The sequence below is a fragment of the Podarcis filfolensis genome, assembly GCF_964270895.1.
Source record: "Podarcis filfolensis genome assembly, chromosome: 9".
Lineage (NCBI taxonomy): Eukaryota > Metazoa > Chordata > Lepidosauria > Squamata > Lacertidae > Podarcis > Podarcis filfolensis.
The window spans coordinates 53,994,750-54,021,637 of record NC_139610.1 but is presented as its reverse complement, the minus strand read 5'-3'; the positions used below and the strand labels follow the sequence as shown (position 1 = coordinate 54,021,637).

General features: G+C 42.1%; 1 protein-coding gene across 1 annotated transcript; it reads right to left on the bottom strand.

The window, feature by feature from the left end:
* Positions 1 to 11,283: 11,283 nt before the first annotated feature.
* ETNPPL (ethanolamine-phosphate phospho-lyase) lies at positions 11,284 to 25,831 on the bottom strand. Its single transcript, XM_083571483.1, has 13 exons — positions 25,538 to 25,831; positions 23,272 to 23,390; positions 22,983 to 23,142; positions 21,142 to 21,216; positions 20,459 to 20,552; positions 19,205 to 19,321; positions 17,033 to 17,115; positions 16,004 to 16,229; positions 14,694 to 14,848; positions 14,300 to 14,389; positions 13,917 to 14,047; positions 13,337 to 13,404; positions 11,284 to 12,315 (listed from the first exon to the last, which is right to left on the bottom strand). The coding sequence occupies exons 1-13, from the start codon at positions 25,588 to 25,590 to the stop codon at positions 12,181 to 12,183; spliced, it is 1,506 nt and encodes a 501-aa protein (XP_083427609.1). The 5' UTR covers positions 25,591 to 25,831; the 3' UTR covers positions 11,284 to 12,180.
* Between the last annotated feature and the right edge of the window lie 1,057 nt (positions 25,832 to 26,888).

Below are 26,888 nucleotides of genomic sequence, written 5' to 3'. Positions count from 1 at the left end.
GCTTAAGCATATTGGTTTTAAGAGTGCTTTTTCTGGGGGTACTCAAAGGTACGCAGTACCAGCATCCCCCCCCCAAAAAATGTTAAAGTGTGGCACTTACTTCATGGTGCGTACTGGCACTGTTTATTCCTATTAAAAATAAAACAAAAGAACCCAACCTCTCTAAATAAAGTGTTGCCCTTTAGAGAGATTAAAGAGTGTTTTCACTACAGCTAAGGACTTTTCCCCATCCTGAAGACCTCAGGAATTAGAAAACAAGCAAGCAAGCAGAGTTTTCAGAAGAGGCTTGGGCCTTATATAAGACACTGTTAACTGGCTACAATTCTTTGGATTGAAAGAAATTTAAAATCATGCAAGTGTTAGGTAAACAGATGGAGGGGAAGGGAAACTACTCACATGCACTTGAATATGGAAGTAAAGTTTCCCTAAGCGCCCAAGGCTTTTACAGCAAGCACAGCAATTTTTCCACAGACCCACACTAAAAAAGAGAGGAAAATAAAGGAAGTGTTAAACTCCCACTCCCCTCAAAATCCTATACCAGCTAAGCAATAAAAATATCTTACCCATTCCTTGTTTCATGGTCCAGCGAAGATCTTTGAGAAGCAAAGGGGGGGGGGGATTGACGGAGTTTTGTAAGCTGACAAACTATTGATAAAACTGGGATTTAAGTACAGTTTTGGTAGATTGAGGTGGGTGCCTTCCTGAGTAATAATGTAAATCTTTTGAACAATTGTTCTCTCCCCCCTTCCCCTATTTAACATTCTGTTTTCTGAGATAAGTTTGAAGTTGAAGGGAGATGCACTCATATTTGCTCAACCTGTGTAGGAAATGAATGGTTTAAGAAGGAATAAATTATAAAGTATGCTGGCTCCAGTAGCACATAAACCAAAATTGGAAATTATAAAATGCAATTTGAAGGACTGGAAGGCTGTATGTTGCATAGGTAGACTTTTTAAAATGCTGATTTTACTGTCTTCCATTATAAAATACCCAGCTGTTCCAAGAGAATGCGAACTTTGGACATGTCTGCATATGTATGTATGCATGCATGGAGGTGTGCAATTTACATAAAAATATAACTGTACAATGTATTTACCTACTATTGCCAAAACTGTTCAGGTATTGGTAGAAAATACATTTTCATTAAATATGGTTGGAATATCAAAGTTTCTAGGCAGAACTGATATATTTCATGTACATCAGTGCATTATTTTTTACAAACCATACTTTTAATTTGAATCGCTTTTTAGTTTGAACAGCTGCAGTAATGCACAGTGCAGTATTGATTAGTCCTGATTGCATGTAGAAATGCCTGTAATTTGGTGTTTGCTAGCAATGGGGTTGGGTTTTTCTTTACACATTACTTAGAAAAAAGTCATTTCCAGATTTTCCCTGTTGTTATCAAGAGGGTCTCATGATGAGCAGAAGATCACAAATGTTACTAAATTTAACTTTTCTACTCAGTACTTGTAGTCATGGTAAGTTATAGGAGTAGCCTGTGTCACAACCCAAAGCCTGCTGGAAATTTTGTCTGGATGCCACACAGTCCTGTGGTAACTTCTAAGTTGGGAATGTAATATTCCAATCTAACAAGTGATTCCAAGGAAAAGAGGAAGCAAAATAGATTAGGGCCACATTCACACAATACATTTAAGCCTACCCCCCAAAAATTATGGGAGATGTGTTTTGTTAAAGGTGATTCCCAGAGCCCAGCAAGCAAGCAGGATGGCTAAAAAAAGCTCTTTCTGCAGTGGGTTCCCCCCACTCTGCATTAATTTGTTTACTTTTTGGCCATGCACCTAATGTCATGTAATTTAAGTACATGACACTGTATATGCTTCTGTTGGAGGATATCTAGCATTCGTCATACTCGGAATAGGCCCACTGAAATACTTTGATTAAGTAATTTGATTCCACCGATGTAAATGGGTCTACTCACAGTATTAACAATTGATATCACCTACTAATTGCAAGTGTGATATCTTCAGTCTTAATGGATACCACCAGTGTTGGTAAGATGAAAAACCAGATATGAACTAAATTGCAGAGGAGCACGTTTGCCCTTGATGCCTGTCGTGTGTTTTCTTTTGTCAGACGAGGGATAGGCCCTTAAACACATGTGATCTAGTCTGTCAAGCTGGAATCCTAGATTAAAAGCTCAGCTTCATTGGAATTAGTTCCTTTTCAGTGCCTTTGACCAGAATTTCACAGAACCAAAAGTCTTAGGGCGATCCTAAGTAGTAGACACACATTTTGTTTACATAATGATTCAGTTCCTGGCATCATCATCAGCTGAAAGATTTCAAGTAGCAGAACCAGAAGGACAACTGCCTAAGACTGTGGAGAGCTATTGGTTCTCAATAGGAGACAATGCAAGTGGTGTGTACCAGGTGGTGTGATCTCCCCCCCCTCTTTGAACTGGCACTCAGCTTCTCAGAGTAATAACTTTTACACTGCCCAAGCAAAAATAGAATTAAATAATATGCAATTTCATCACTTTGTACGCAATGAAATTATATGAATAGGTGAAAGATGAAGACAAAAGTATTGGCATGACTTTGTGGCAAAAAAAGTCTCCTCTGTCCATCACCTTTCCTATAGGAATGCTTGAGGATTTCTTTCAGTCTGCATTTTCAAGCAAACCAACCTGATTTGCAATTTTGAGACTAATATGTGGATCAGAATGCAATTACCCTTCAGTATTTGCACATCCCTGAATTTTGCAAGACAGAGAAGGAATCTCAACTAAAGCATCCATGACAGATGGCCATCCAATCTTTGCTGAAAAACCTCCAAGGAACGAGAGTCCACCACCTCTTGTGGGAGTCCGTTCCATTGTCAAACAGTTCTTACTGTCAGAAAGTTATTCCTGATGTTTGGTCGGAATCTCCTTTTTGTAACTTGAAGCCATCGGTTTGGGTCCTTGCCTCCAGAGCTGGAGAAAACAAGCTTGCTCCATTTTCCATGTGACAGACCTTGAGATATTTGAAGATGGCTATTGTATAGCCTCTTAGTCTCCTTTTTTTCGAGGCTAAACCATTCCGCTTTCAAGCCCCTTGATAATTTTGGTCACCCTCCTTTGCACACATTCCAGTTTGTCAGTATCCTTAAATTGTGGTGCTCAGAACTGGACACTGTACTCTAGGTGTGGTCTGACCAAGACAGAATAGAGTGGTACTATTATTTGCTTTTATCTGGACACTATAGTTCTGTTGATGCAGCCTAGAATAGCATTAGCTTTTCTTTTCTTCTTTGCAGCTGTATCACACCGTTGACCCATGTTAAGCTTGTGATCTACAAAGACCCCTACCTAGATCCTTTTCACAAGGTGTCCCCTATCTCATATTTGTGCTGCTGATTATTCCTGCCTAAGTGTTTTTGTCTTTAAAAATGCATCTAAATGCATATGCAAAAATGCATATTTGAAGCAAGAGTGGGGAGGGGCAGCCCTGCAGGCATAGCATTCCAGCAGGAGCATCATCGCCACATACTGGATGGTGTGGTTGTTGGGTATAGTGGCAACAAGGTTGGAGTGATGTGGGGGCATCACTGAGAGCACCCGATTGGCTCTGCTGGTGAAGCCACATCGTACTTTCCTGATCTAACTCCACCTTGGTGTGCAGCAGTGACACTGCTACCAGGAAACAGGTTCAAGGCAACACCTTTCCCCACCAGTCACTCCTAATCTGAGATAGTATGCACAGAAAAATAATGCAAATGTACACCCTTTTAATGGGACAGATCAGATTTATGGATTAGTACATGGGAAACTCGTTCAGACTTAGAATAGACTGATCTATTCAGCCCTGTTTTCCTAACTTTGAAAAAGGTTCCCCGGAATTGAATGCAGCCCTCAGGATGAACAAATTTCCCCATCTGTGCAGTAATGTAATTATTAGTTCACCCCTGAAAATTCAGTGTATGCAATATGCAACGTTCAGGACTTAACCAGTGGCATAAATCTCCCTCCCCCCTTTATGGCCAGAGAGGGCTTTAAAAGTACATGTGTTGCTCCAAATGTGTGCTTAACTGCAAGCTAGAGGAATGCAAGTACTTGTTTACTGTGTCATGTCCGAAAGTAGGGCAGCAGTTTAACAGGGAAACATTTAGGTTCACCTAAGGCTTTAGACATGACAGATATATCCATTTCTTGGAAGAAGCTGAGCTGGTTGTTTATCTCCTGCCAGTAGGCAGGACATAGCTGACAGGAGGGGAATGTTACTGTGAGGAACCACAGAGGGGCAGAGTGAATTGCCATCATTATGTCATCATGTTACCAGGGTCTTAAGTAAAACTAGGGAAGATGTTGTAATACTTACACAGATGGACATAATAAAGCCTCGGGAAATTTGATTTACTGAGTGGATGCTAGGAAGTTCTGCTATGGAGGGAAAGGTGTCAAAATTCAGCAAGAAGCATAGAACATAGCCCAAACTGGGCTTCATAAACATGCTGCCCAGCAAGAATTATGTATGAGAAAGAGTATAGTCATACCTCGTCTTGTGTTCTGCTCTTGTTACGGACGTGGCAAACCCAGAAGTGTTTACTCCCAGGTTTGCTGCCTGCGCATGCACAGAAGCACTCGATTGTGCCGCACACATGTGCAGATGAGGCGCTCTTGTTGCAGACTTTTCAGGGTGTGAACGGCACCCCGAAATGCATTAAGTCCGCAACTAGATGTACCACTGTATTGGAAAGAGAGGGTAAAATTATTTAGAAATAAATGTCTTTCTTTCAACAGCACTCTTAGGAGAGCAAGAGTGGCCTCATGCAGGTCACCTTTGTAACAGTCATGGATCACATCACTGAAATGTTGAGAAATAGATATTCACATTTATGCAGCTTTTCAATTCTGTAATGAGCATGAGCGTCTATATTGTTCACATCAGCTTTCTACAATCCAGTACCTTCTAGATGTTTTGGACTACAGCTCCCATAATCCCTGACCATTGGCTGTGCCTGGGCCAGATGGGAGTTGTAGTCTAAAACATTGTAGGGGCAAGGCTGGTCTACATTATCAAATTCATGTTTGCTAAAAAAAAATCACACTGCTTTGAAGTGGGATGTATTTCCCAGTGTTAGTCTACACCACTACAAATATAATACAGATAGATGGAAATCTTGCTGTTTTGACAGGCATTGCTCACACTGATCATATCTTGCAAGTCCCAAAAGCTCTTCACCAGCTTTTAGGTCCAGCTCAAAATGTTGGTGCTTGCCTTTAAATGGTTCCTGACCAAAGTACTTGAAGCAGATAATGGGAAGAATAGATTACACTGGCTTGGTTTGCACGTAACACTAAATTGTGGCTTATAAACCATGGTTTAATTTGAGCATCTGAACCTGGCCCAGTGGCTTAACCATGCTTTATATGCCTTTGTTTGTTGTTAGAAACCCTGCTTAATGTTAACCATGGTTTAGCATTACATATGAACTTGGCCATTGAATTTGATGGTTTTCCTTGAAATTTATGTAGTATTGAACTTGCTTACAGAAACAGGGCATCTTGCCTTTCATTTTTCGTTAATCCAAACATATAACAATGTAACCCAATGCATGTTTACTCAGAAATAACTCACATTGGTTTCAGTGATACTTATTGCCAGATCAGTAGATATACTATTGCAGCCTTGGTTGCTGAATCATGAGCTGAAGTAGCAATGTTGTTTGACCTTTCTGTGCACTCTTTCTAAACAGCTGTTCTATGCCCAGTAAGCATTTTTTCCTCCTGCCTGACCTTGCCCTGTGTCTACAAGTTCTCAGGAAGCCTGATAAAAGTTAAGTGGCTAACAGATTTTGGCAGATTTTCAAATGATTGGTTGTTGCATAAAAGGCAGAAAGGCAGTGCCCTTGCGTCATCCTGTAGAACTGTCACATTGCTATTGTAACAGAAAATTAGATGTAATGCAGGGATAGGGACACTGTAGCCCTCCAGACTCCCAAATCCATCAGCCCCAGGCTAGTCAGGGAAGATGGGAGTTGTAGTTCAACAGGCACCTGGAGGGCCACAGGTTTCCAGTCCCTGTTGTAGTTTGGAGATCCATGGCAAAAGGCCACCTTTATGGTGCTGCTGTAGAGTCAGGATCTAGCGTTGCTCCAGCCCAATTTTTATTTTGCTCAATTCCTCATCCCAGGACCAGGCAACTATGAAAGATCCTTGGAGGCCTAACAATGCATCTGTTTTGTTCAGCACCAGAATTCTGTTGAATAAAATGAGCCTGTTCACAGAGACCGTGCTGTGTGTCTTCCTATGTCTACTGTATGTCATCTCCTACAGACACATTCATTATTGATTTCAGCCTATTTATTTACTTGCCAAAACCATCGGCCATGACAAAAGAAGCTGTAACATTAATTATGAACAATATTTTCCATTCCAAGGCCTCTTCCGGAGAGCCCTTTCAGGGCCTAGCTGAAGTTACGCCTCAAGGGAACACTGCTGCAAGTCCAAGGGAAATCATGATTCTAAAGGAGACCCGCAGGAAACAAAATTTCCTTATTCCGCCAAGAGCACACTAGTTTTGAAACAAGCAAAAAAGGATATCAAAATAGGGACAGCACTGTGATGAGTGGAGCCCAGCAACCCGGTGGTGAATCTGACATGTCCTCCTGGGTCTTCAGGTTGATCATATAGGAAGCTGCCTTATATTATCTCAGTATTGCAGTGGGTCTCAAGGTTTACATGCACATTCTGAGCCCTTCCTGTAATAATAATAATAATAATAATAATAATAATAATAATAATAATTTATTATTTATACCCCGCCCGTCTGGCTGGGCTTCCCCAGCCACTCTGGGCGGCTTCCAAAAAAACATTAAAATACTATAATACATCAAACATTAAAAGCTTCCCTAAACAGGGCTACCTTCAGATGTCTTCTAAAAGTCTGGTAGTTGTTGTTCTCTTTGGCATCTGGTGGGAGGGCGTTCCACAGGGAAGGCGCCACTCCCGAGAAGGCCCTCTGCCTGGTTCCCTGTAACTTGGCTTCTCGCAGTGAGGGAACTGCCAGAAGGCCCTCGGTGCTGGACCTCAGTGTCCGGGTAGAACAATGGGGGTAGAGACGCTCCTTCAGATGTACTGGACCAAGGCCGTTTAGGGCTTTAAAGGTCAGCACCAACACTTCGAATTGTAGATCCTGTAGTTTGGATCTGGGACTTTCCACATGCAAAGCCAATGTTCCGCTATTGAGCTACAGCGAGGGGCGCATCTGAACTGTGTATTTGTGCCTGTGGTGTGCATACAAAAGTGTGGGAAGGCTCTCCTCACTTTTAGCCTCCCTTCTATCATGCAGTCCCTGGGGGTTGCCCAAGAGTGAATGAGGCCCGTGCTTAGCTGCCCATGTTCTGAAGAATAAATTGTGCTGCATAACTGCTTGACACTAAAAACAAAGATTTGTGCCAACAGGTTTGCACACCCAGTTGGACTTTTGACTTCTGTTTATGCAAATAGTCTTTGAACAGCAGATTCCAGCCCCAGATCGTGGGGGCGAAGCTGAGAGATAATGGCTTGCTTTCCAATAATTCTTGATTAAAATGTGCAATTTCGGAGGCAGTAAAATCATCCAACAGGAATAGACTAACTCAGACATAAGGCAAAGGTGACAATTGACCTGTGATCAGATCTCTTGATGTTTCTGAGCATAATTACTTTAAAATATTAAAATCTCAGATTTTGATTGGCAGCACAACTAGAAGTGGAGAGTGTGTTCTCTTGCTATTTTCCCTATCTAAATTCTTAACGCTACACAATTGCTGTTAGCCCATGCAAAGGAAAAGTAAAATAAAATAAAAAACAGGCTTAATACAGGTTCCTGAATTTCCCTTCTACTGAGCTGATAGTTGCTGTTAGTTGGTGGGGATGTTTTAGGACCGATTAGAAAAATGGTGTGGATAGGAGGTCAATTAAACATACCCTGCTACAGCTCCCTGCTCCAACTGCTTTTTGTTTTTTTTGTTGTGAAGTCTGGTCATGTCTACTTTGGGCATGAGAATTTACATCAACATATATCTTTCTGTGTGGTGTTTGGACTCTAGGGTGCTGAAACACTGGAACAGTACATTTTAGTTTGTTGGAATATGTAAGTTGCTCCTCCACCTCTGCTCAGTTGTATATTTGTAAATAAGTGCAAATATACATAGATGTTAAATGTTCCAAACTCACAACATTTCCTGCTTATCACATTCATTCCCATTTTCTTACTGGAAGGTAACCACATGCCTTACTTTGCTGATTAACAAACTATCGCTTGTGAAACATTAAACGTTCAGCTTACTTGTCAGACAAATATTCGTTTTCCGTGTGTGCTTCACGTTCCTTTCATCATATTTAATAACAGAACAGGCCTACCTGCATAAAGTCTGGCTTTTCCATTTAAGATTAATCTTGAAAATGGGACTTTTGTCTTAATTAAGAGTGTATCCAAAATCAGCAGTTCTTGTGGTAAGACAAACTTTTAATTTTACTTGTGAGTCAGTACTCTCAAGGTACTTGGCTAATAATAATAAACTTTTTTATTACTCAGACAACCAAGCCTTGTAAAAACTCATTTAAACTCCTTTCTATAGAAAGCTGTAGATAAGCAATACAGTTTATCTATAGAAAGGTGTATTATATAGATTTTCACAATGTAACGTCTCATAGTAAAAACAAACAAATTTAGGAAACCTGTTCTCTAATCTGTCATTCAAATGATTTATTTAATTAGAACCATACTGATGGAACCACAAGGATACAGTTTGAATTCCAGGTGTAGAATTACAAATTAGCTTCTCAGCAACTTAAAAGACTAACAAGCTTACTGTAATATGAAATTTTATAGGAAAGCCAACTGTGAAAGTAAGGGATCTGTGTCTTGGCAAGTTTCTTTAGATAAATTTCAGCCTTACCTGACTAAAATGGCTGTATTGATCACAAACTTAATAGCAGCAGAGTCCGCAACAAAATGCTGCAGCATAGAGTACAACATCTCCAAATTGTGTTCATGATTCCAACCACTCCATTCCTTACCCCAACACCTGATTTCTGCCTTCCCTCTTCTCTCCAAAGTCAATCACTATTCCATGGGGAGAGGGTATTGTTCCAAGCCCCACATACGGAGGGGAACACACCAATATTGACATTCAACATCGATATAGACATACTGCACTGCTGCTAATATTTTCCACTCCAGAATCCCACTAATTTGAGTTGCAGAAATCTAGTGGGAAAAATCACAAAAACACAACCACAGTGCTGAGCTCACAAACATTCCCCATGAATTAGGTGCCTCTTGCCAGAAAGTTTAGCTTAAGGGTGTCTGCAGACAAGCAACTGAGCAGGTCTACCTGTTTTGGGATACAGAACAGTAATGGAGATGGGAGCTTAGGTTGCTCTTCCTCATGGAGTTGAAGAGCTATCTTTGAATTACACCTGCCCCGTTTTGCAGAAATTTATTTTCCTGTGCTGTCACTGACAGAAAGCACAGTGTCTTCACAATGTTTTTGGAAATCGGGTCCTCCCTAAAAGAGGGCACGTATTGCAGTGAGACCTGGAAACTGACACCCTGTGTTGTGGGTGGGTATGATTGGTCAGCCACAGCACCTTATTGGTAGGTCCCTCGTAGCTGGGTGCAATCTGGCCAATGGGAAGCAGTCCAAACGATTTGAGGGACCTATTTATACCAATGCACGTGACCCAGAGCTTCCTCTTTCGGCACGTGCATTTGGAACACCCACCCACCTCTCCCTATTTTTAGGGCTTTGCACTTGACCTTGCTATGCCATTGTGTGTTGTTTGTCCTTGGGACGGGCATGGCAGGAATTTCCCCCACTTGGCTGATTGGCTGTTGCCATTTAGGTTTCGCCTGCCACGTAGCAAATCGTCACAACTTGTAAGGTTGCGGATAGGCTCTGGTTCAGGTAATAGGGATGGGAGAACGCTCTCGCCATCCCTATGTGAAGGGCATTCCGTTAAAGGAATCCAGGGACTCGATGGTTTGGTCAACCCCTGAGAGAGGGTTGTGCCCGTGCCTGAGTCCAGGGGGATATTTGGGTGGCGGAGTTAGCCCGTGCCCGGCTTTCCACTTATCCAGGTGTTTACCCTAGGCTTACCTATGCTGGTCAGCGCTACATGGATGGCAGGGAGCTAGTCGAACCAGAGCCTATGCAACCAATCACTTTCTGCAACCAATAAAGTTGTGACCTAAATTCTGCCAAAAACCAAACCAAAATTTGAGACAAGTGTGAATTTATTTAGGGGGGAGGTTTCTGGGTCTGAACACGCAAAGAGGAAATCCCAGTACAGAGGGATGAAGTCAGGGTCGGATTTAGGTTTGTTGAGGCCCTAAGCTACTGAAGGTAATGGGGGCCTTTATAGGTTCAGCTGTCCTTTGTCAACAACAAATTGTCACTGTTTTTTGTATTGAATATATGCTATATGGTAATTTATGGACCTAATAGCTATCTAAAGCCATTTGCACATAACAAAATATGTATTTTATCAAAGTAATTGTTGAACTGAAATACAATAAGCAGTATCCAGTTTTTTCCCTTTAATTTTTTTGGGGGCCCCCAAGAGAATGGGGCCCTAAGTTATAGCTTGTTTAGCTTATATGTAAATCTGGCACTGGGTGGAGTGGATCTGAGACTACTGCACAGTCTTTTGAAGGGAATTTACAATAAGGAACCAGTTGAAACTTTTCCAAAGTTTACTTTTTTATATAAGTAAATATTTATATACAGTGGTAGCTCGGGTTACGAACTTAATTCGTTCCAGAGGTCCGTTCTGAACTCGAAACAGTTCTTAACCTGAGGCGCGCTTTCGCTAATGGGGCCTCCTGCTGCCACCGTGCCACTGGGGTGCGACTTCTACTCGTATCCCAGGGCAAAGTTCGCTACCAGGAGCACCTACTTCTGGGTTAGCGGAGCTTGTTACCCGAAGCATTTGTAAGGAGGATGGTACGTAACCCAAGGTTCCACTGTAAAGGTAAAGTTTACCTTTATATAAATCTGTCTATATCTATATCTAATTGTGCACAAACGTGGAGTCTGTCTCCTAGGGGTGCTCACTATTACTTTTGCATAATTCAGAATGCTTGTGCACACTCAGCAATATGTGCCTGCAACCTCTGGACCATTACTCATCTTCTCCAAGAAAGGAATACCCATATGCATTAATCATGTTAATTTATAGCCAAGCCTAGTTTGAGATGAGTAAATGAGGCCAAAGATCAACTTTAAGAAGAATGTAACCTTACCAAGTAATTATTAAATATTGATGGTTATTCATTTCATGACACAATGACCTGTAGGTTAAAAATAGTTTTATTTTATTTTTTTGGAATAAACAAGAGTTTCCAGTAAATGGAAAACAAACTGGTGTCCTAACAGAGTTCATAAACACTGATAACAGCAGAGATACAACCGACAAATATAGACCAAGAAGGCATACTGTCTAAATACAGCAGTGCTTTAAAGTTTTCTTTTTCAATATAGTTAATACTGTACAATTAATAATTATTATAAAATCTTTGTCATTGAATATCACAACATTGCTCCAGTGTGCATCCCTATCTGGAAGGGGAAATTGTGTGTGGAAATAGGTGCTGTGTATGCTCCCTTAATTTTTTTAAATTTTTTAAATTCTGAAATCCATTTGAATGAGGGATTGGACTCACTCACGGTGCAACCCCACACATTCAGGAAGTAAGCTGCACTGACTTCAGTGGAACTTACTCCCGTGTAAATGTGGATAGGGTGGCAGAAGCTGATTGGCAGGTTTTCATGGAACACTCTTGGTTGTTCCATGTGTCCTCTGTTGGATTGCACGTGAGATTTACAAGATAAAAATATTTATTTCAGCATTGGCATGAATTGCCCCACCAGAAAGTTGCACAGTATAACAAATAAACCATTAAAACATGGGAAAATTATTAAAATCTCAATACTGAACACTGAGATTCCAAAAGGACAAAGACACATCAGTCAGTGACTGCCAGTCAGTTAGACATCTGAAACAAATGAGGCCATGCTACCTTTGTACTATGGCTGCAAAGCAAGATGCTCCAAATTTAGACCATAAGTAAATGGATGCTTCATCAGAATGTGTAACTAGCCAATATTCTTACCAATTATTGCACACACCCATACATCCTTAAACAAACCCAACTGTACATAGTGATTCTTATTTATAGAATTTTCTTTTCATGTCCTGATCCTTTTGCAAGGCACTGTGTTGTTTTCAGCATAAAATCCATTTTTTTGTCTGCAGGCACTTCCATTGATATGGCTTATGCTTTCGTTGATGCATTCCAGCTGGGAGCTCCCATCTGTGGGCATCTAAAACAAACGCACAGTTTGATTGAATATGCAGATATTGGCATCAGCAGATATTTGATGTCATGGCAACTGCCAGAACCACATATTTTACAAGCCTGTGGTTCTAGGTTACCGGTATTCATTAGTTCAAAATGTAGAAGGGCTTGCTGGATTGGGCTAATTAATGGCCCATCTAATCTAGCACACTGTTCTCACGGTGGCCAACCAGATGCCTGTGGAAAAGCTGAGGTCAGGACCCAAGCACAAAACAGGTCCCTAATCTGAGATGTTTACAATCAAATTTTAGACATTGCATGAGACAGAAAAGAGGCAAGTGTAGCAAATCAGCAGAGAAATGAAATATGCAAAGCCAAGGATAAGACCAGAATGATGTGAGTGAATGCAGCTGTGTGCACATAATTTAGGCATTATTTCAGTTATGACTATGGGTTATGCCAATGGTTTATGGAATAGGTGAGTTTTGAGCTGCTTGTATGAGTGTTGGGAGGGGGGAGAGCATGGCATGACAAAGTGTACTGAGAGAAAGCCCCAAACATGAGGTACGTGGGTGAAGTTTTATAAGACAGGAAAGTCTTCAGACAGGAACTTAGAAAGCTGTCTTATATTGAGCCAGGACAATGGTCCATCTAGATTAAAGGTAAAGGGACCCCTGACCATTAGGTCCGGTCGTGACCGACTCTGGGGTTGCGGTGCTCATCTCGCTTTATTGGCCGATGGAGCCGGCGTACAGCTTCCGGGTCATGTGGCCAGCATGACTAAGCCACTTCTGGCGAACCAGAGCAGCGCACGGAAACGCCGTTTACCTTCCCGCCAGAGCGGTACCTATTTATCTACTTGCACTTTGACGTGCTTTCGAACTGCTAGGTTGGCAGGAGCAGGGACTGAGCAAGGGGAGCTCACCCCGTCGCGGGGATTCGAACTGCCGACCTTCTGATCTGCAAGTCCTAGGCTCTGTGGTTTAACCCACAGATTACTTTTGTCTATATTGACTGGCAGTGTCATTTTAGGGTTTCCAACTTACTTTTCTTTTACTCTGTACATTTGTTGGCAATTCATCTCTGGTCCTGTGTATTGTTGAAGCTTCTAAATCTGGGACAAGAGGAGGGGAGAAAAGTAAGTTTTCCATCATTAGGTACAGAAGTCACAAAGTGTAAAGAAAAAGTTCGTGTGGTTTTAAATACTAGCTTATTTTCTTGTAGAACTAGATAAATTTCTTTAGAATTCACTTAAGACACGTTTCAGCAACAAGCAACCTATCCCCAACTTACCACTATGAGTTCACCTGGGAGCTGAAATTATCTTGGCTGAATCAATCCAGGTTCGGCAGTCTACATAATCTAATGTTGCATCTCCAACAATGATCAGACATCTCTGCAATGGGTCACAAGCTTATGCTGGCCACTAGTTCTTGCCTGATTTTGACATCCAGAGTTGTCAAGTCTTTCCTATATCTTTAAATGTGCCAAGACACTAAGAAAGGCTACAGCTACTGCACCCTTTCTCTCTCCTTCCCCAGTTCTCTGCCACTACCTCTGTTACCTATAGAACAAAATTGGAGGCCATATATGTAAAAGAACCGGTAGGCATGCAAGAATGCTTACCTGTGAGGATCTCATCAATCTGATCAACTACAAACTTTGCATCTTCCATAGTGAAGCACATGGGTGGCTTAAATTTCAAGATGTTTCGATAAGGTCCATCAGCACTCAGAAGAATCCTCTGTTCTTTCAGCCTGATTAAAAGGGAACACAGATTTAATTTGGAATGCAAACTCCCAAAATGCATTTAGGTATGTGAAGTTATCATGTAGCCAGTTCCTTTAAAGCTGTGTTTTATGATTCTGGGGAAATCGTGAGGGCATCTTCAGTTACTCAGCCCTGACCCGAATATGAATTTCAGCTCCTTCAGTTTGAATGTCTAGCCTGGAAGTTATAAAGTTAAAACTGATGAAAGGAACGTCTAAAGCAAGCCAATATATATTTACTTGTAGATAATATGCTGGGCCTCAGCAGTGGCAGGCGTTCTCTTTTGTCGATCCTTCACAAGATCCACACCAACAAACAAACCAACACCTCTGAAAAATATAAAGAAAAGGGAGGGAATCAGAGGTGCAGCAATCAAATTTCAGTGTTGCACAAAAGGCACACAACTCCAAATAGTTTTACAATGTAGTGTGGTAGGTCTCCTGTACAAAACAGTTATCTGATCTGTTATTCAGTAGTTGTCAGTGGTGGGGGGTGGGTATGATTGTAGCCACCACTGGAATGTGTCTCCTGGGTCTTCAGAAGGCAATGCAGTCCTTGGATTGAAGAAGCCACCCCTAGTTATACATTCTTCCACATCTAAAAACTTTTTTATGTTTAGCCTGTTGTGCCTACCTGACATCTCCCACCAGTGGATGCTTTTCTTTTTGTTCCTTCAGTAGTCCAGTGAGATAGTTTCCAACACGTGTGGCATTCCCTTGGAGATCTTCTTTTTCTATCACGTCCAAAACAGCCAGTCCAATTGCACAGGACACTGGGTTGCCCCCAAACTGAGGGAGGGGAAATGACCAAGAAGAAACAGGTTATTGCTGCCTCAATTATTTCTTCATCCAAAGATTTTGATGAATATTTTGAGCAAGATGGGGCTTGGTATCAGATTATTTTTTCAGGCAAACAAGAAATATTGGGTGCAAATTTCCTTCTATCTTTTTAACTTGCACCTTATGTGGTGCTACGGAGTGTCATATTTCTTCTTCACAGTTTCTATTTTGAAAAGTTTGAAGGGAACACCACAGGGTTTGTACTGCTTTCCTACAGAGTGAAGCTTTGCTATAACTTAGGCTCCTGCTCCACTTTTAAAGAAATAAAACATTAAGCGCCATATACACACAAGAGATCATGTGCTCAATATTATTTGCATGATGAAGCTGTACATTTTCAATCAAAGTCTCATTTAGGCATTAAGAAGCTCAACCTGAGCATCTATTCCGTACGAGACTCAATTGGTGCATGCATGCTATTGCAACGTATGGTCAAACCTTACTAGACTGAATATTTCCTATCACCTTGTGCATAATGGGGAATTGAGAGCACACCCGTCTTCCCCACCCTCCTGGTGTGCCACCAGTGTCTTCAAAAGATAATAATACTTCATGCCTATGCAGCAGTGCTGTGTGGAGATGAGATGGGGTTGGGGCAGCAGTGAGGGCAGAGGAACTCTGGGTTGGCAGTGCTGGCCTACACAGTAGCATTCTGTCACTGTAGCTCCCCCACCCCCTGGGCCAATGCTCCACCTATGGGCAGAATCCAAAGGACATTGGCCCAGATTGCATGAAGTTCTGCCAAATGGATGGAGAAGGCAGGTGCTATTTCACTTCACACCATACATAAAGGATGGATCAGGGCCAGATGTTGCCTGATGCTGTTGTCTAAACTGGGTGAACTGCCTTCACTGAAAAGCATTATTTGAGATATTACTGGGTGCTCTGAACATTCTTTCTGTAACAATCTATGATGGTGCAATTATGCATGCCAAGTCAATGAACAAGCCCCTATAACAGATGCGGCCTTCCAAACATTGCTGAACTACAACTCCCATCATCCCTGGGGCTAAGGATCATTGCAGTTCAGCAACATCTGGAGAGCCAAAGTTTCCTCATACCCGATTTCTAACTATAAATGATAATATTAGAAGAGAAGCTCACCGTATTGAAGTACTCCAGTCCAGAGGCACCAAAAGCTTCCGCAATCTCTCTGGTGGTAACTACACAAGACATGGGATGGCCATTGCCAATTGGCTTCCCCATAGTGACAATGTCAGGCACAAAGTCTTCGCCTTGTAGCTGGAATCCCCAGAATTTTTTTCCAACTCGACCAAAACCGACCTGGACTTCATCAGCTATGAAAACTCCACCTGCTTTGTGGACAGCACTGAAAATAAAAAGGGAACAGAGCAGATGCCTCACTGTGATGTGTCACTGTCATGTATAACTGCCCTGCCCCAAATACAAGCATTTACATGAAGACTTCAATTATGATCCTGGAAGGGGCATTTACAGCTGAGAATTCAGAAAAATGCTTATCAGGCCATATGCTCTTTATAGTATGGCCGGAAGATGGATAAAGTTGACCTGAGTTCACTCTGTAAGGTCACAGAAGGATATGTGTGGTCTAGAAATATTGCATAATAAGATCTGATACACACAATGCGCAGGGCCTCCTGTATTCTCAAGTTCTAGGAATGATGTACCATGTGATTTTTCTTAATGTGCAGATCACCTCAGAGCTACTGTGCAATAAGAAGTCATGCTGTTCATTGCAAATAGCCGAGAATCCTGTTCTCTCAGTGGGTCAACCAGCTGCCTATGGGAATCCCATAAGCAGACTGTGATAACTCAATAACTGGCGAGTAACCATTAATAACCTTATCCTGTCTCGTCCACTTTTAAAGCCATCCAATTTGTCTGCCATCACTAAATCTTGAGCAATACTTATATTCCTTATGTACCACAAACTTACTGGCCTTGGATTGAATTGCCAAAAGCTACTTTGAGAAAGGCAGCTCTTGTTACTAGACAATATTTATTTACAGAAATAAAAAATAATAATCGTAGCAGTTTTAAATTTCAAGGGACAAAGATTAAAGCTACACAGAGAACCAAATAAGTAGACTCTTCCTGTGATTTTTATTAAGTAACCTGCTGTAAGTAACCCATCCCAAGTACTATACATACTCTGCCACTTTCTGGAAATAGCCTGCAGGTGGAATTACTTGGCCTCCGCAACTCTGCATGGACTCGGCAATAAAGGCTGCAATCTAAGTAAGAGAAGATGTTATAAGGAGAGCATTCCTCTGCTTACTCATTTGCAAATGAAACAACGGCTACAGGCACGAACCCTATGAAAACAGGTGAGATAAATGAATATGCGGTTTGGATAGCTATGTTGCATCTTGAACAGCTGTGAGCAACAGTAACGACAACAAAAATGGCAGAGGTGCCCAATTTTTCAATGCCAGGGCAAGCATCCAGCATAATTCTACAGCTCATTATTGACCCAATGCTCGAAGTCTTGGATTTACTGTGCACATTTATTTAAAAACTCATTTAGTCGGCCTGTTCTTGCAGAATACAAATGTGATACTGGAAGTATCTGATGGGTTCACTGTTCTGATGAGTTATTTATTATCTATTTATTATTAATGATTGTCCACATTTCAATAATTTAATTACTAAAGGTGCTTTATAGTCTTTATATCAGCTTCACCCTGTGAACTCGTGAACCTCCACCAGCTTCATTCACATGGCATTCTGTGATAGCCGATTTAACCCCTTTCCTGTGGCTCAAAATGGGAAACAAACAAATGCATTGAAGATGTGCAGAGCTGTATTTTGGGCACCCCTGCTTCAGAAGAAGAAAAACTTATGCAGAGCAAATCAAGGTGAGGCATTTGACAAAAAGACAGAGCCTACAGCTGAAGTGATTCCAGTAGCTAGGAATGAAAACAAACAAACCAAAAAAAGATTATTTGGGATCAGGAATCAACATCAGCAGATGAGATAGACTGGAACTGGAAGCTTACATTTTCTGCATTCAGCATTATGCCTGTGTTCTCCCCCAAGTCTGCCTGGAGCGTCAGCCCAAATCTGCTATTTAACTGACTGCCTCCCTCACTCTTGCACAACCCTCCCCGAGTATCAGCCAGGGGTCCATGCAAGCTTGAGCAGTGCAGTCTTCCTGGAAAGAAGGTCGTGTGGTAACGTGTAAAGAAGCGTACACTATATTCGAAGAGGTATACTACAGCCAGACAGTAGGAGGCTCCCCATAGTCTGTGAAACTTTATCAACTGCTCCTGGCAGAGGTCTACGGCACCAGAACCTATGAGGAAGATAATGCGAGGGGGAAGGGAGGAAACAGACAAAGGGGGGAAAATAGAAACTATCCGTTAGTTTCTTTTTTATAAATCTCAATAAGGAATTAAAGACAGATGGGTGGGATCCTTTGGACTTTAAGGTGATGGGGAAATAGTGGCTCCAATCACTACTGGTGGGCATTTTAGGTTATTTTTATTCTTGTTTGTAGTTTGCTTTTGCAAGTTCCTTCGAGTTCACCTTTCTGGAAAAGTGACTAATAATAAAAAGCATCCATGTGAGTTCTAGAAATATCTCCCCACACCAAAGTCAGCAAGTTCCTATATCATTACTCGCGTTAAGATGCTATGTTTTAAATCTACAGCTTACTTTGCCATTTTGTCAACTGCTTTGAGTAATTTTTGTTCACATGAGCTAGCATTTAAATTCATGTCTCTGGATCCTCAAAGTGCAACATCCCACTGGATCCTACGGATTTTCTTCTCTTTGCACTGGGACACCACCGGGAGAAATTCTGAGAAGCTGCTGGGCTTTTATATATTTCTTCTTGTTAATCTGTTTGGTAGTTTGTATGATTTTATGTGGTGGCAAAAATAAATAAATGTAAGCCCCCTTTAAGAATGAGGTCTCAAACTGGGTGGGGATTTTAGGAACAGAGGCTATAAACTGCAGTGCATTATATCCTGTGCCTTTTAACTGTTGCTACATACAGCCCCTTTAATTTCAGCAAAAGTTCTATGTGCAGATTGAGAGCACAATCAAAATAGCGCTTTATGCTTTAAGCCTGCTCTTACGTATGAAACGGAGGTTTAGATTTATTTATTCCTTTCTTCTTTACTCATTCCTTACCTATTATTTTCTTGTGAGAGTTTTGAGTGCAAGTTAAGGGTGTGTGTGTAGAAGGCACCTTAAAATCCAGGAATCCAGTAAAAACAAAAGAAATTCCAGCTATATAAAGCAGTCAAGTTCACCTAATTGAGCATTTTTCAGGACACAATCTGAGCAGGCTTTCATGTTCCTCCGTTGTTTACATACCTTGCGGCTGTTCTTCTGAGCCTCTTCAATTATCTTTTTCACATCATCGGCATAAGCGCTTCCTGGGTCTGGATGGTCCTCTCTATATTTTCCTCTGTATATATCTGGTGAAGGAGCCTAAAGAGTGGCAAAAGAAGATTTGAAATCTTTGAATGCACAGTTCTTGGCTCCTCCTCAGACAGGAACAAAACTGGCCTTAAAAACCCTATCTGGTGTGCACCTGGGAAGAGTTCATGTAGGACATGCCGATTTTCTTCTAAATCTTCCCACAGCAGGTTAATAAGAAACCGTGCATCAGAGGCACAAGAGGATCTTAACATTTCCAGTATTGTAATGTATAGGTCCACAGGTTTTCCATATCCCTGGCTTTCCAGGAAGTGGGACAGAAGGCAGAAACGACAAAGAATTGAGACCATAATAGCATACACTGGTCCATATCTAGTTCAATATCTGTTCTCAACAACCCCCTATTAGATGCTTGGAAAGCTCACAAGCTGGGCACTATGATCAGAACAATCCTCTGCTGCTTGTCCCCATGATCTGGAAGGGTGCCAAGCTGAGGGGGAGCACAAAATAATTTAAAAACTTATATTTATATGGATAAATAAGGGTAAACTGCACCAAAAAGAATTATTGTGAAAATAAAAAATATTTAGGGGAAAGGGGCGCCAATAACGGTCCTCACTCAGGGCGTTATATTACTAAAGTCTGCCCCTGTTGTCCATCAGCCAAATTGACATCAGTCTGAAGGGGCTTCAAAGTGTGTAGGGATCTGTGTGTGCAGGTGTCCTTTCAGGCATATCATGAGGGGAGGGTGCATTGGCATCTAGAAGGCAGGATGTTTCTGATTTCCAGATCTTGGGGCCTGCTCATGCTGAACCCTGGAAGAGAGCTACACTTACTAGCCACTGTCAGATTTATTGTCCATGAATTCCTCATGACAATTAAGAGCCACTTCTTAAGAGATTCTTGGATACAGAAACCTACCGAGTTTTTTTGTTTTTGTTTTTAAAAAACATGCTTTTTCTACTGCAGGTATCTTGCATTTTTCAGGACAAAATATATCTCTGTCCATATACAATTCATCTTGTAAGAAGCGCCCCAGGCTTCTTACATTGATTAGGCCAACCAAAATATCACTAGTATCGATTTTTGTGGAGTTATTGCTTGCAGTTTAGCTTTGCATTTCATTTGTATCTGCAATGAATAGAAATATGCTAAGGGCAGTAAGAATCCAGTATAATAATTACTTACCACATGTACAAATTCCTTTTTGGCCTCTTTCCCCAGTTGATTAAATTTATATGGACTGATGTCAATCAGTGATGTAACATGGCCATGATAAGCACTGAAACAGAAGATGGATGCAAAGTGACTCCAGAGTGTGAAAGAGTTCAAAAGAAGCAGACTCTGTTACAGGTTAGTTTTGCACATGTTTTACATAAGTTTTGCACCTAAACTGACAAAGAATCTCAGTTTAACCTTAGTTTTCTGTATGTGGTATCACTACAGCAACATATTCAATATCGTTCACAATTTTCATTGTTTTTAATATTTATTATTATTGAACTACAAATGCAAATATTCTCTAATTAATAGGAATTAGTAGACCGTTTTCCTCTATGACATACAACTATGCAGAGACAACCCCTTCCTCACAGAAACGAATGAGTCAAAACAGAGGTTTGAGTTAAAATGAAGAAGTCTTGATGAAGTTAATGGATACATTTATTTACAGATCACTGTGTGCAGATCAGTGACCTCATTTGAGGTGAATGAGAAACTAACTGTGATCAGGGAAGCTCCATGCATGCAGAATCTTCATGTATGGGGCTCTGGGTGCTTGGCTACAGACTGAACAGTCATTATAGTAGCACATGACCCATCTGCATCATGTTGCAACGAACTGATGTCATCCATACCCTCAGCATACTTACTGGTCAAGTGTAATCACATCTTGGTGGCCCCTGTATTGGCGGGCTAGGCGTAAAGCGAGGTCATTTGCTTCAGATCTGCAGGACAAAATTAGAAGGCAATGAAAGCAGCTATTGTAACAGGAGAGCTACATAATAAACTAGTCTTTTAAGCCAAAAATAAAATAACTCCAGACAGGCATATGTCAAACTCTAATCCCCTAGAAATGATTAATAGCACACCTATTGGATCCAGAGTGAAAATGTTGAATGAGGGCAGAATTCTCTCTGGGTTGAAAAGCCAAAGAGTTGCTTCACATGGACACATGCATGGAAATAAAATTGTAGAGTTGGAAGGGACCTACAAGGGTAATCTAGTCCAACCCCCTGCAATGCAGGAATCTCAACTAAAGCATCCCATAGCGATCACATCTAAACCTAGGTGAATTCTGCTCATTTGTTCATGTCTTGATTATCAAAAAATCTACAGCTGGACACAAAATATGAACTTGTGAATAGCTCAGCTTTGGTTTACATTGCTAATCTTGAGGGCTGCCCAGGAAAATGAGGGGACATACAGGGTTGTGGCCATGATCTGGTGCCGCCTGTATGTGAAGCCTTCCCATTCTGTGAAGAGATGTGGCCCACTGTGTACACAGAACATCCCTTGCTGAGGAGCCCCTGTGGGCATGGAGCTCACTGAATGCATTGGAGCTGATGGTAGGAATTCCTTGGACTGATCCAAAGAGGCATCGGGGAGGGAGAGACTGTTCCCCATTGCATAATCTGGTTGTTTTGCATCTGGAGAAACCCTCGCCCTGCAATCTGTTGTTTCCTTTGCAGCAAGCTTCTTCCTATGTTTTGTATCTAGTAAAACTGATTGTATCTAGTGAAACCTTCTTCTGCAGAGATTTCATTTGCAGAGTCATAACCCTTATCTGCTGAAAGTACAGAGTCTCAGACTAGGATTAGGAAAACCCAGGTTCAACTCAACCATGAATCTTTTTTTCCACTGTCTCTCAGCCTACCCCACAGGATTGTTGCAAGAGTAAAATAGGAACAAGAGAAACATCATCATCATCATCATCATCATCATCATCATCATCATAATTTTATACCCCACCCGTCCTGGTTCAAAAACCAGGCTCAGGGTGGCTAACAACCAATTAAAAACACTTAATCGTAAAAGCAGCATAAAATACAGTATAAAACATGAATAACAATAAAAATCAATTCAGAGATCACTTTAGGGGAAATAAACATTAGATAATCCCCAGGGCTAGCTAGCTGAATTGGTCCTACTTGGGCCAGTGAGGAGGCCAGGGGAGAATTAGCTGTGGGGTCTCAGAGCAGGTAATCTTCATAAAAGGAGAGGGGAAGGGAAGAAGGGAAATAAAAGATCAGGCTGAATTCAAATTAAAGGCCAGGTAGAATAGCTCTGTCTTACAGGCCCGATGGAAGGAGGTTAAATCCTGTAGGGCCCTAGTCTCATGGGACAGAGCATTCCACCAGGTCGGAGCCATCACTGAAAAGGCCCTGGCCCTGGTGGAGGATAGTCTGACTTCCTTAGGGCCCGGGACCTCTAAACTATGGTTATTCATGGACTTTAAGGTCCTCTGCAGGGCATACCAAGAGAGGCGGTCCCGTAAATAAACATGCATGCATAGATGAGATAGAAATGTAAAAGATAAACAAATACTATGACCATATGAATTTTTGCCCACACGAAAAGCTGGGCACAACCTTAAAAAGCCCTATATTTGTTAACTCTGTTCTCTCATCATTTCCCAAAGCTGTTAAAATGTAGAAGTTAATTTATACAAGTTTCCAAAAGATAATAGCAATGAAAAGTCCTTTAGCCATACCCAGAGTTCACGAAGTAGCAAACTGAGAGAGGCTCTGGGAGGGTTGCAGTGAGACGCCTGGCATACTGGACCAGATTGTCGTGCAGGAAGCGAGAATTGGTGTTGAGTAACTCCATCTGTTTCACCGCAGCCTTGACCACATCTGGATGGCTGTGTCCAACTGGAAAGGACCAAGTGAAGAGAAGTCAATGAACCCATTTGAGAGTACCCGAAAAAAGACCCCAAATCCACCTAAAATGAATGGGAGCACTTTAAAAGTTGTCAACATATATTAAGCCACAGTTCTTACCATGTGCTACGTTGTTAATGCAGTCCAAGTATTTTTCTCCATTCTCATCAAACATATACTGCCCACGGGCACACACAATCTTAATGGGGTCCTTAGCAAAGAAAACCTTGCATGAGGGCCTGAAAAGCATGAAATCATTGCTTTAGTTTAGGTCTGTTGAAAAGCTCCCTCTCCAGTCCACTGCCTAACACTTGTGCAAACATGTAAATGCAGCAAATTCATTATGGTCTATCAGGAGTCCTCAAGCATTGTCCTGGGGACACTCAGTCAGTGAGGGGGAAATAGTAAATTATGTCTCTCCAAGTGTAAATATGGCTGGCTTCATGGAACACCCATCATAGTACAGGAATTGCCTTAGGGAAAATTTGGTATCTCTTCCCACCTGTGAAAAGGACAATAACTTAAATGTGATATATTGCTCAACACACCAAGCCAATCTCCAAATAACAGAGTTATTCTGGACATGCACAGGGTTTTGTTCCCTCACCACAAACAGCATAGACTGGGGAAACTGGGAACCATTCATTAAGAAAGGATCAAACCCACCACACGAAAAAGGCTCCATCCATTTCCTCTTCCACACTCTCCATTGGGTGCATACAGCTGCTTCCATGAGAGAGCTTTCTGCAAAGCAGGGCTGCTAATGGGGAAGGGAGGGGTTCCCAGTGTTTCCGTAGGGACTGCCATGCATTAAGCAGTGTGCATGAGAAGGGGAGAACAATACAACCTGGAGTGGGTCTCTTCCTAGCTTTTTTAATGAACCATAAGAAGACAGCCCCAAAGAATTGAGCCCTAACCTTTTGTTTGTTTTGGCTGGCCTTTTGTATCTTTAGCTGGTTCCCAGCTTCTACTGTATGCCAATGGAGCCAAAATAGCTTATTATTGTATTAAGGATGAAATAATAATCCAAGGGAGACAACAACTCTCCGAGTTTGCACAGAACTTTTCGCCTCTCTGGCGGGCAGAATTCCAGGCTTGGCTTTGCAGAACGCCCAGGATCCACTTGGGTTATGCAAGGACTGTGAGTACAGTGTATCAACTGGTTACACAATCTTGCATGCTTGTTTAATGCCACTGACATCACATGCACCTCTGTGCATTTACTGCACTTGTCCAAGTTTCCTTTGGAAGGTCAAACACTGATCCACCTTCCTGGCTGTTAATCTGACTATTTATACAGGGGTTAGATAAGGGCACAGATGTCCTATGCACAGAGGCAAAGGAGATTTTTTGGACTGCCAGATGGGGTTTTGTACAGTATTCAAGCATATATGTCTTAGTATCACACCCCAGAGAAGTGAATAATTTTCATTATCAGCAGGGCTTCAACTGATTGCATGGTTAAGAGAGAGAGAAGGAAGGGCATTTCTAAGTGTCACTGAAAGTGTAGCATTTCCCCATTTTTGTTTCTAAGATTTTTTTTAAAAAAAACTTTTGGATTATTTTTTTTTTAAAAAAAATAGCCTTCCTAGAAAGTGCTAAAAACTTTTTAAAGTGTTTTTTTAAAGGGGGGAAGCAATTAGGTAAGCATACGACCCACCAAAAGTTAAGTGCTTTAAAAGACTTAAATTCTATGCAAACTGTGGGTCCAAACATCTGCAAAAATGCACAGATTTGCACTGAAATCTCCAAACAAGCAGGCTGCAACTTCCATGGATTTCAAGAGGAGATTTTAAAGCATGTGCTTGACTTTCCCATTGAAACTGTTGCTTTTAAATTCTTTCTATTTACGAAAAAGAAAATATTCGTGATAGTTCAAATGATCAAATGCGGATCCTTTCAGAAAATGTGACAATTTAGGGCTATGAAATACGTTAGTGCAAGATAATGTCAGAGGCTTTTTATACAGGGAAAGTGGCAGTTCTGCGGATGGCAGGGACAGGGCAAAGAAGGTTTTGGTAGGTTGATTTCCACCCCCTTTCAATTTGGTTCAGAGTTTGATCTGGCCAGGATGAGCGCAGACCTCACCACCTTGATTCTGCACCCCACTCCCAACCGCGGAGAGATCCCGGCCACCATCTCCGCTAGAGAGATCTTTTGCAGGTAGCCTTACCGCGCAGGTAGAGGACCTGCCGGGGTCTGTTAGCTGAGATCTACGGTTGAGCGGCAGTATGCAAATTTAATAATAAATAACAATCTTGCCGGAGGAAGAATGAGAGCGATTGCAGAATGTGGGGTGGAAAGTTGGGAAGTTTTTTTCTGGGGCGCGAGAGAGTTTTGCATGCCTGCGCCCTCCGCCCCTCCTGGCTTTGCCCCTCTGGCTCACCCGATGTGCTTCTTCCGCAGCTCCAGCGTCTCTGCCTTGCTGTACATCTCCATCGTGCCTGGTCTTTCTCGCGCGCCCGCTCTCTCTCTGCAGCCCCGGGGATCTCGCCCTGCGCTGCTCCCGGGCAGCCGCCTTCGCCTTTTATCCCATGCCCGGCAGGGGCCGCCGCGTCCTTCGCCCAGGCCCCGCCTCCTGCGCGCCGCCCATCTCCGCGCCACCCGCCAAAAGTACCAAGGCTGGCTTCCAGCCACCTCTTCTTCTTTACCCGCACGAGGTAGTCCTCAAACCACCCCACTCCGTCGCCCCGGAATCCGGAGTATTCCACACCCCGCTTTCAGCCCGGCTGGTCTTCCCACCACCGTCTCTCCGCTTGAACATTTCCCTGGGCTTAGCCCCGTTCAGTCCGTTGCAGCAAAGAGCAAGCAGGGAATAAATAAATAAATAAGGTCGTTATTGTTCTTGACTGTTTGGAAGCCGCTTTGAGATTCATTGCAATGCAAAGCGGCACAGAAATATAATCCAAATCAACCAATAAGATAGCTCAGTGGCAGGGCCGAAATTAGGTTTGATGAGGCCTTAAGCTACTGAAGGTAATGGGGCCCTTTATATGTCCAGCTGTCCTTTGTCAACAGCAAATTGTCACAGTTTTTTGCATTGAATATATTCAATATGGTAATTTATGGACCTAAAGGTAAAGGGACCCCTGACCATTAGGTCCAGTCATGGCCGACTCTGGGGTTGTGGCACTCATCTCGCTTTATTGGCCGAGGGAGCCGGCATACAGCTTCCAGGTTGTGTGGCCAGCATGACTAAGCCGCTTCTGGCGAACCAGAGCAGCCCACGGAAACCCCGTTTACATTCCTGCCGGAGTGGTACCTATTTATCTACTTGCACTTTGACGTGCTTTCAAATGCTAGGTTGGCAGGAGCAGGGACCGAGCAATGGGAGCTCACCCCGTCGCGGGGATTCGAATTGCCAACCTCCTGATCAGCAAGTCCACATTGCCACCCGCGTCCCTAATTTATGGACCTAATAGGTATCAAAACTATTTGCACATAACAAAATAGGAGCCTACACAACACAAAACACTGTTGCTGTATGTAGGTTTTATTTTATTTGTTTTTTATCTTATATTTTGGAAATGTTCATCCAGTTTTTTTCTTTAATTTTTGTGGGGCCCCCCAGAGAGTGGGGCCCTAAGCTATAGCTTATTTAGCTTATACGTAAATCCGGTACTGCTCAGTGGTAGACTCTTAATCTCTGGATCATAGATTCGAGCCCCAGATTGGACAATGCATTGCAAGGGATTGGACTGGCTGATCTTCCTCATGGTCCCTTCCATTTCTGAAGT